The 10,309-nt window shown below is 36.5% G+C and overlaps 1 protein-coding gene across 2 annotated transcripts in view; it reads left to right on the top strand.

Moving 5' to 3' along the window:
• Nucleotides 1-10,309, top strand: part of LOC107692986 (gamma-aminobutyric acid receptor subunit beta-2-like) — an 85,542-nt gene that overhangs the window by 60,609 nt on the left and 14,624 nt on the right. For both annotated transcript variants that reach the window (XM_016492221.1, XM_016492220.1), the window contains exon 6: nucleotides 9,920-10,057. In XM_016492221.1, the coding sequence (XP_016347707.1) occupies nucleotides 9,920-10,057 (138 nt within the window). The remainder of the gene's footprint in view (nucleotides 1-9,919; nucleotides 10,058-10,309) is intronic.

Below are 10,309 nucleotides of genomic sequence, written 5' to 3'. Positions count from 1 at the left end.
AGGAATCCTCCAGCGTCTGCTGTTACGTATGGCCCACTGGCTGCTGCCATTAAAGCAGAGAGACGTAAAGCTAAGAGCTGGAGGAGATCAGGAGAGGGCACGTGTATACACTTGCTAATTGTGCTCTTGTGAACTCCAATACATTGGCTGCATTGAAGCTTAATGCTAAGACAGTGAAAAACGAACACATCCTTCCTTGTTGTCAGTGGTTTCTCAGCTAAGAAACATTTTTTCTTTCTTTCTTTGTTTTTTTTTTTTTCCTGCAAGTGTTTTAATTGTGAAATGGCATTCTGTATCGACATCCTGTCAGAAAGCATAATGTGTCTATAACCTCAAATCCTCTGACAGTCCCATGAACTGTTATCTAATTGGTTTTGCTGTTTTTTTTTCCCCCAAGCTCTTTCCAAGTTTCTCACAAGTTTCACTTTCTTTCAAGCAAACTCCGCAGAGGATTGTGAGAACACAGCACCAGCTGTACTCCACCTGTAGCAATACCAAGGTCACGGGTTCATTTCCCAGGGAGCACATATTGATGAATGTATACTGAATGCACTGTAAGTCTCTTTGCAAAAATGGTTAGTGGGGTCAGATGGCCAGGTCATCCTCTGAAGGGACTCCCGCAGTCTATTCATGCATAACACACACAAGACGGACTGAGCTAGCTGAATCATACAAGCTGGTGCTACACAACTTTCAGAGTGTGCAGGGTTTTACCGGTGTGCCTGCAGACATGCACCACAGTGAGCACTTCCGAGTCTGAACACACAGGATCATAGGTTTTCTAGGTTAGTGGCATGAATAATGCGTCCTGCTGCATCATTTTGAGTGTTTAGACTGATCAATACATTTTTGAGTTTTTTACTTGCACTAAATAAAAAAAGTCTTTGCTTTCTAACAGTGTAATTTTTATGATTCTACTCCCAGCCATTGTCAAGCTATCATCATTTAAAGGGTGGCTGTCATTAAAACTCGTTTAGAGAAAACAGTCTCTAAAGATTTCAAACAACTTTCCTGAGTTAAATTAGATGTTCAACATTTATTGTTGGAATTTCATAACAAAACCTTTGAGTATTTTAAAGTAGAGACTTAGAAAATAAATAAATAAATAAATAAGACTTAAGAGTCCAAGTTATAAAGTTATGCAAGTTATACCTTTTTATAACCATGTTTCTCCACAAATTGCTCATTGTAACATCCACATTATGATTAAATGTTCCACATATAATCACAGAGAGTTTTAGCACTTAGCAGGTATGCTAGATATCCACAAGCATAACTTTATTTTGTGGTTTGTTTTCTTAGATTTATCAGTGTACTTATTACGTTTGTAAGAACAGGAATCTAGAGGTGTGACTTTCATTCCTTCATTCCTTCATTCATTCATTCATTCATTCATTCATTCATTCATTCATTATCTTTTTCCTGTACTGTGATCTTTTTCCAAATAACTGCTGCTTAACAACATATAAACATGCAACAAACTGTGACTGACAGCTTCATATTTTGGAGAACTGGTCAATATTTTTTAAAGCAGGCAGTTGTTGACCAGATTTCATGCTGATAGTAAAAAGTCTAGCCATGTGAGATCATGTGGCCAGTGGATTGATGGCAGTCCAGTTACACTGTGGCTCGCTGTGTGTTATAGACATCAAGTGCATTCATGGAGAAACCCCCAAAAAAGAAAGAATTTCTGACAGCTGTGAAGAAGTTAAGTGTTGTGTTGTGTTGTGTCGTGTCGCGAGGCTGTCATTGAGCTCAGACGTGGGCCTGTGGGGTGGGATGACATTGATTTGACGGGTGGCAGAGATAAAATTATATTAAATTGAAAAACATATCATTCCCCAATATATTAACGAAGCTTTGCTCATTTCATTTTACATGGGAATTGGAAACAGGGAAATCCCCTCTAAAGGGCATGAACTGCATCATAATTACTGTAAACAGGAACCCAAAAGTTGCAGCGTACACATTTTTCCTTTAAACCTAACTGGGCATACGAGGTGCTAGTAGAAACAGTGCTGTTGTTTGCAAAACATATTGTAGGTCACACTCACAATAAATAGATTTTCAGGCATTTCAGTGCAGCTCCTACTTCATCACAGCCCACCGAACCCACCCCCCCATTTTAGCTGATGGCTGCTCTGTCTATGTCTTGAGAAAATGTCATGCATGGAGAAATGAACTGTGACTTGGCCCTAAGGAGAGCTACAAAACGAATATCTGCCATGACGTACAACCAGACTAAATGTAACTCTAATAAAGGTACAATAACAAAGGAGCAGCCGCACAAATCCATTCATCTACTCACTAGGTCACAGAAGAAAGATGCGGAAACTGTGACAGCACTGGTCTTTGAAGTCAATGCTGAGACCTCCAGTGACGCACAATCCATGGTCAACAAGACAACAGCAAAGGCCTAAGAGTACTTAAGTGGCATTCATAAAACATAAATAAATATACTTGCTTCAATCCCATTAGACCAGGGTGCCCAGTCCTTCTCCTGGAGGAAATTTGTGCTTGTGGTGACGTTTCTGCAACACCAATATTACGTAATTTATTGCACACAACGGTTCAACACGGTTTCAAAGTTAAATGTCTAGTGAGTTGGGCTTAAACGTGCATTCAACACGTGACCGTGACACGTTTTTATAACTTTGCTCCAGGCACGTATTGCGGCGTTTTTATTACGTTGTTCAGTCATGCATTGCGGCGGTTTCGAATTCAAATGTCCAGGAGTGTCGCTAAAAGGTTACAGAAAAATGTATTTATGAATGGACACTTACTTAACATTTATGAAATTCATCAGTGAATAAAACACACTTGTAATTGAAAAGGCCTGCAGTGGACTGCTGCAGGCTAATGGCCAAATTTTTTTTCTTTTTTACGTAGAAATTAATACTCAATAAGAGAATCCACTACATTTAAAAAAACAAATATATTTATTAATATCTCTTAATGAAGAAAAAAATGATAAAACTTGTATTATAAGGCAGAATAAATACCATTATGCATTGCAGGCTAAACCGAAATTAACTTGAAATTTAATATAAAATGCATGTGCTCTGTGGCCTTTATAGAGTTTGGTGTTTGGATAATTGTGCTTATATTGTGAAAAAAAGAACCCGGTTTTCAAAATTGCGTGTAAACAATTGAAAAAAACTGTATAAGGCAGAATAAATACCATTATGCATTGCAGGCTAAACCGAAATTAACTTGAAATGTAATATAAGATGCATGTGCTCTGTGGCCTTTATAGAGTTTCGGTTGAGTTATTGAAGTGTTATGGAATATGAACACGTATTTTAACCGGAAGCAAGGGTTTGAAGATAAAAACATATTTTCTTTTGTCTTCTGCAGACATTAACTGATGGACTGGAGTAGTGTGCATTACTTGTGGATTATTGTGATGTTTTTATCAGCTGTTTGGACTCTCATTCTGACGGCACCCATTCACTGCAGAGCATCCATTGCTGAGACACTGATGCAATGCTACATTTCTCCAAATCTGACGAAGAAACAAATTCATTCTAATCTTGGAGTACATTTTCTGGAAATTTTCATTTTTGGGTCAACTATTCCTTTAAGTTGTGTAGAAGTGTACAGCCATCATACATTCATGCAATTTTTATCATGTTTATTATTTTTATTGGTCACACTTTAGTTTGGGGATCAATTCTCACTATTAACTAACTATTAACCACAACTTTTGCCCCAATAAACTCCTAATTTGCTGCTTAATAATGTTTAGTAAGGTTGTTAAGTTTAGGTATGGGATGGATTAAGGGATCTAAAATATGCCCATGCAGAATAAGACATTAATATATGCATTATAAGTACTAATAAACAGCCAATATGCTAGTAATATGCATGCTAATGAGCAACTAGTTAATAATGAGAACACCTATGGTGTTACCTTAAAGGGATAGTTCACCCAAAAATGAAAATTTGCTGTTAATTTACTCACTCTCAGGACATCTAAGATGTAGGTGACTTTTTTTTCTTCAGCAGAACAGTAAAGACGATTTTTAGGTGAAACCGTTATCCTTGGCAATTCATATAATGCACGTCTATGGCTGCCGGATTTTGAGTGTCAAAAAAAGAATTAGACAAGACCAAATCACTACCTGTGGCTCCTGACGATACATTAAAGTGTTATGAAGTGAAACGATCGGTCTGTGTAAGAAAATTAACATTATTTACAACATTATTACCTTTAATCCACAGCCTGGGCAAATGGTTCAGCGCGGTCTTCCTCTGTCACATGTATGATGCATGTATGTATGCATACTACCACTTCAGCTGTTTGTTTACAACAGAGGGAGAGCGAAGACTAACATTAGCATCAAGCTACATAACACAATTTCTGAGATTAATATACATTTTTACTCAAAATTCACCATCGAGTGTCTGAAACACACTATTTATAGCCTTTTTTAAGCAGCTAAACGCTGCACCTGCTTTGCATTTCTTGTGTAAAAATCCTTTATTGTTATGAAAATACCCCAAATCTCATGAAAATCAAATACAAATCGCATACTATCGTAATCATGTGTCTATGAGCTTCTTTGTGTGTAGAAACTTCATTTCTCTGGGTTTTCTGAGTACAGAACAGTACGCGGAAGTGTAATGTAATTTCATCATCGGAAGAGACACAACAGGTTATGAACGCATAATATGCAGCCAACAAGCTTCCTCTGAGTCATAACAGACTCGCGGAAGAGAAAACACAGTGCTGGAAGCAGCTCATTCTCATTAGATCGCGTACATCATTGGAAAATGAATAGACTCGTGTGCAAACTGAGAGAGATGACCAAGAACACATGTGATTTTAGGGGTATTTTCATAACAATAATGGATTGTTTCACCTAAAAATCTTCTTTACTGTTTCTGTTGAAGAAAAAAAGTCACCTACATCTTAGATGTCATGAGAGTGAGTAAATTAACAACAAATGTTCGTTTTTGGGTGAGCTATACCTTTAATAATAATAATAATAATAATCATAATAATAATCATAATCATAATGCAATAATTATTGTAAAAGTTTGACTAGATTGTCATACTTTGGTCTGAGAGAAGAATAAGTGTCGAAAATAAATGATGAAGGCATGATCAAAAGTTTCCAAGACTATTTTAATGTAACCTTTATGTGACCAAAACCTGTTGAACACTTATTAGAATGTTATGCTTGAAAATAATCAATATTTGTAATCAAGCCTCAAATGAAATCTTTATGTATAAGAAAATGTACAATCAGTGTAATTTGCCCACAACGTTTTCAGGGCGTATTTTGTGATGACTGGTTGACTGTACATTATCTTATGCTGATTTAGCCATGCTTATTAAATATAACTCAAATCATTTCATGTGCAATCCCTTTTAAGAAGAAAGTAACTGCAGAGTGTCCAGGTTGATCTTAAAGTAATATTTTTGTTATACAAAATATATTTTACAAATAGGGAATGGGAATAGCATGTCTTTTCCATAGAGGTGACTTACCATAGTGTTTGACTTTTATTTTACTTTTGATGGCCTAATCTGGTTTTACCAGGCCTCTGCATATTACTCAAATTTTCTGCACTGCCGAAGCACAGCACACAGAGCCGGCAGCCGTCAGAAGCAATTCTGGGACTGCATATCTCTGCTGTATAAAGAGGTTTGCTTGTATAGGTGTCTTGTTTTGACTTAGATTCTCCTGCGCTGTGTTTGTGCAAAGTTATGGAGATGATATACCATGTGTGAGTTTGGGGACACCTTTAATTGCACACTAGAAATAGGATTAAAGAAGCTTTGAACCGTCTGGATCAAGCATTTCTATAAAGGCAGACATGCACTGCTGGAGACATTCCCCGTCTAGATTTGCTTTTCTTTCTTGTTGAATGTGCTGGCAGGCGATTCCATAATATGCATATGAATAAGAATTGGAAGATATATAACTAGAGGGCCTTTTGGCACCCCTTTGACACTCAGGGGTGAGTTTTTTAGGGAGACCAGCCCTTATTTAGAGCAGTTCAGACACTATTGAAGTGCATCCCATCTGCAGGTTATTTATTTTTTAATCCTTATTAATTTCCATAATGCTTTCATGGGAGGCAATTTTCAGAATTTTAATTTGTCCTCATGCACGCAAACAGCACGACTGTTTTCCAAACTTACAAGTCATGAAATAAGTAAGAGTCAGAGACACTGTTCTAAACACTTTGTGAGCTGCCTAACTGGGCAGCATTTTTAGGCATTATACTCTAAGCACACAGTACTTAAAGGCTGTTCCAAAACTAAACTCTTCTAAGATTCTGTCATTCATGCAATTTCTAAGGCAGCATCATATGTGTCAATCCCATAATCGATTTTGACAAGCGCAGTGAAAAAATCCATTGAAAATTGCAGCCAAAGAAAGGAACGTTCCAAAGTGATTACACAACAAGTTCACTTAAAAGTTGTATGGTTCTCTTCTGTAATGCTGTGGCGCTAATTATTAATTATTAATACATTTTAGAATTTCAATCATTAATTACGAAACATTGGTTTAGTACAGATACGTTCAGCATTCAGCATGTAAAACTTCATAAAGAAACCTTAGACGTAAAAGCGAAACAAAACTTTTATAAAAAAATGTGTTTAACGGTGTTATAAATACACTTTTTAATTATTCATCAATTCTGCGAGGTTTAAAAAAATGCTCAGACTAATAGAGAACAACAATCGGGTTCCAGAAGTAAAAACTCCATTGGTTTCCTCCATAGGAAAACCTTTAAAGACAGACCTGTCTGATTGCATTAATTCATCTTGTTGTTAACATAATTGTGTTTAATCACAGAATGTGTTGTAAAACACTGCATTACCCATGATGCTGTGCATAAAATTCCACCAATCAAAGAATCGCAGCGAGTAAAGCTGGGCAGAAGGTTTCAAAATGGTCTTGCTACGCTATCAAAATACTTAAATATTTGTATTTATATGCATATTTTGCAATAACATTTAAATACATTGTTTCTATAGAAACAAGCAATAACTTCAAATAAATAATTGTTGTATTTCACCATCATTTTTGTTTCAGTTGTGTCATTTTCAGTGCTTCAGGGGATTGTAGTTCTTCCTCTTATTAGTTCACAGTCTTGTACCTTTGTCGTTTTGTCCAATTTTCAAATCTTGCTTTAAAGAAAAGTTATGCTATGTAATGCTGCTGTGATTTACCACCTTGTTGCAGGTTGGTTTAGTTCACTTTAACCAATCCCTATGGGAAAAAATGAATGGAACACATACCAGAATCAATGCCACCAAAAAAAGTGGGCAGGTACTAATGCACTCTAATGACTTTTTAACCCATTATTTGGGTGACCATTATGTGCATATGCATCAGTATTAGATTATTGCATTAACTAAGCAACATGCTAACAGCAATGTCTCCTATGTGCATTGCAAAGGAAGTTACAGCCATTTAAGAGGCTGCATTTCAGTTAAAAAGCCATAAAACAGAGTTCAGTATGATGACTAGAATTAGCTGAACAGCATTGCTCTTCCTTCTCCTCATGCACGTTGTTCGCAGCTAGCGGAGCAATTCAAATGCAGTGATGTAAGAGCCCTGACAGGAATGTTAGCAAAAGCTAATTTGCTAAGTCGGGCTCAATGACATAGAAACAATGGAGTTAAGTGGCTTTGAATGGCCCAACCAACCACACAAATGCCATTATTCCCTGCAAAACAATATGATGGCATGTCTGTGTGACGTAATGTGTGTTGAACAGAAAAGAGTGATGCAGTGAAAGCTGAACCAATCTGGAGCTTAAGGTAATTAATTCACGACTGGACACAATTAATTCATGGATCATCTATACAAACATTTCACGAACAGGTTTCTTGAATGAATTCATTTTTGTTTTTGTTACTTTAAAACAGAAATTTTTAATAATATAAAATGATGTCATATAGGCTTGAAAGACATGAGGGCAAATAAAATCGCTGCATTTTGGTCACACTTTATTTTAAGGTCCAACTAATTGTAAACTATGACTTTTGCCTTAATAAACTCCTAATTTGGTGCTTATTAATAGTTAGTAAGGTAGTTGTTACGTTTAGGTATGGTGTGGATTAAGGGATCTAAAATATGCTCATGCAGAGTAAGATATTAATATGTGCTTTATAACTACTAATAAAAAGCTAATGTGCTAGTAATATGCATGCTAATGAGCAACTAGTTAATAATGTGAATTGGTGCCTTAACTTATCAATGTAACCACCACACAATTTATTAATGTGCTCACAAACCCTTAGAGAATAACAACACTTGGCGGAAACCGTTGTATGTTTTTACGTTACGCATATGTGGAGTGTGCTTAACTCACTTTTTAAGGTTAAAGTCTTGTGTGCTGGGTAGAATACAATTGCTTTTTCAAAATGTGGTTCTTTTGATGAAACATCTTGCTCTTTCATAATCTTTTGCAGCTTGGGTGTTTCCGTGGGAACGCTGTGCTTCCATTTACGCCTCTCTCTCGTTCTACTGCTGTGGATCTTTCTCTCTGATCTACTATTCTCTCGCGTTTTGGCCGTCAGTCTGATAACTGGAGGATAACTCGTTCACGAGTGGATTATGCAAGCCCAAGAGAGTTTCTGCCATTTGCCCCGATACAATAAGATGCTTCTCAATCATTTATGGATGACTACATGGGCTGCTGTTCGTGTTTCTGTCAGTTTCGGGACAGAGAGCACTGGAGAAAACAAAATACCTCATGTTTTGCTGGAATATTTATGATGCCTTTTTTTCTGCAGCTGAGCTCAGAAACGTACTGCCGTATGATTTGACTTGACACTGAGTTTGACCCAAGGCTTGTATGCGCTTATCCTCCGCTCTCTAATAACACAGGTTCAGCTTGGCCTCAAGTCCACAAAAATAAATAAAATAAATAAAAACATGTGGCACAAACACATCCCTCTGTTGCTAATATATCATATCACGGCATTTCAGAGCTCTTTTCAGATGTTCACAGCTGAACTTGATTTCACTTTTCATCATTTATAATTCTTCACATCTTAGCACGCCTTGAAAAATTTAACATTTTAAATTATGAATATGCAAGGTTTATAATGGATAAAGGCACTGTAGCTTTTTTTTGTTTTTTTTTGTAGTTTGCTTTAAATAATTTTTATTTGTTTATAACCTGGAAACATTGTCATTTTTCCAACCATTTAAGATCACGTAAAAGTGTTTATTTCGTCAAATTCAAGAGTTATTTTATATTTTTCCTAGTATTTATTGTTGTTTTATGTGGCATCTGTCCAGGCAACAGCACAGCTGTGAGATAAGCTTCATAAACGTCTTGTTTTTTTGGGTCACTAACTAATCAACTTTAGTTAGCTGTGCAAGTGTGTGTTCATTTGTGTGATGGGCTGGGAATTGCAAGATTATGCAGATTGTCATAAACTGAGACAGTAAGCTGCATTATTTCTTTTATAGCAAATAAATGACCTTTGATTTTATTAATTATTTAGTCTGATTATGTAGCATTTTTTCAGGTTTTTAATGCTGACTCACACACACACACACACACACACACACACACACACACACACACACACACACACACACACACGCACACACACATACACAAGTAGTGTAGTCAACCAAAATAACCATTACAGCCATGTTTAAAGCCACCACAAGTCTTATAGACACACACATTTTTATATATATATAGCCTATATGTGTGTGTGTCTGTGTACAAATACAAGTATGTGTGTGTGTGTGTGTGTGTGTGTGTGTGTGTAAATAAGTTGATTTAAGGAACATTTATTATTTTATTTATTTATTTTTACAATTTCAGTTTTAATTTAATGGTCACGCCAAGACTTCAGACCAACAAATGAGACCTCAATCACACGACATCCACCCATATCTGTTTTAATATCTGTCTGTTTGTCCCTCAGACGGCTACACCACAGATGATATTGAGTTTCACTGGCGAGGAGGTGACCATGCAGTAACGGGGGTTGAAAGGATAGAGCTCCCTCAGTTCTCTATAGTGGACTACAAACTCATCTCTAAAAACGTGGTGTTTTCTACAGGTAACAAAGCCAAACTACACAACACTTCAGGAATAAGCTGAGAACTGAAATAAGCATGTGATTAAGGGATAACAATGCTTTACCTTGCTGAAAAGACCAACTTGAAGCTTAAAATTGGTGTTCCCAAATTCACAAAGTCTACAACTTCTCCACTTATTAGGCCACTCTGAGCTCGAAAACGTCTCTCATTCAGGCACATATGTGACCCTGGACCACAAAACCAGTCATAAGGGTCATTTAGTTTTAAAATTG

Source organism: Sinocyclocheilus anshuiensis, unplaced genomic scaffold (genome assembly GCF_001515605.1).
Source record: "Sinocyclocheilus anshuiensis isolate Anshui unplaced genomic scaffold, SAMN03320099.WGS_v1.1 scaffold658, whole genome shotgun sequence".
Lineage (NCBI taxonomy): Eukaryota > Metazoa > Chordata > Actinopteri > Cypriniformes > Cyprinidae > Sinocyclocheilus > Sinocyclocheilus anshuiensis.
Note: the sequence above shows the minus strand (reverse complement) of the source record. Positions and strands in the feature narration are given on the sequence as shown.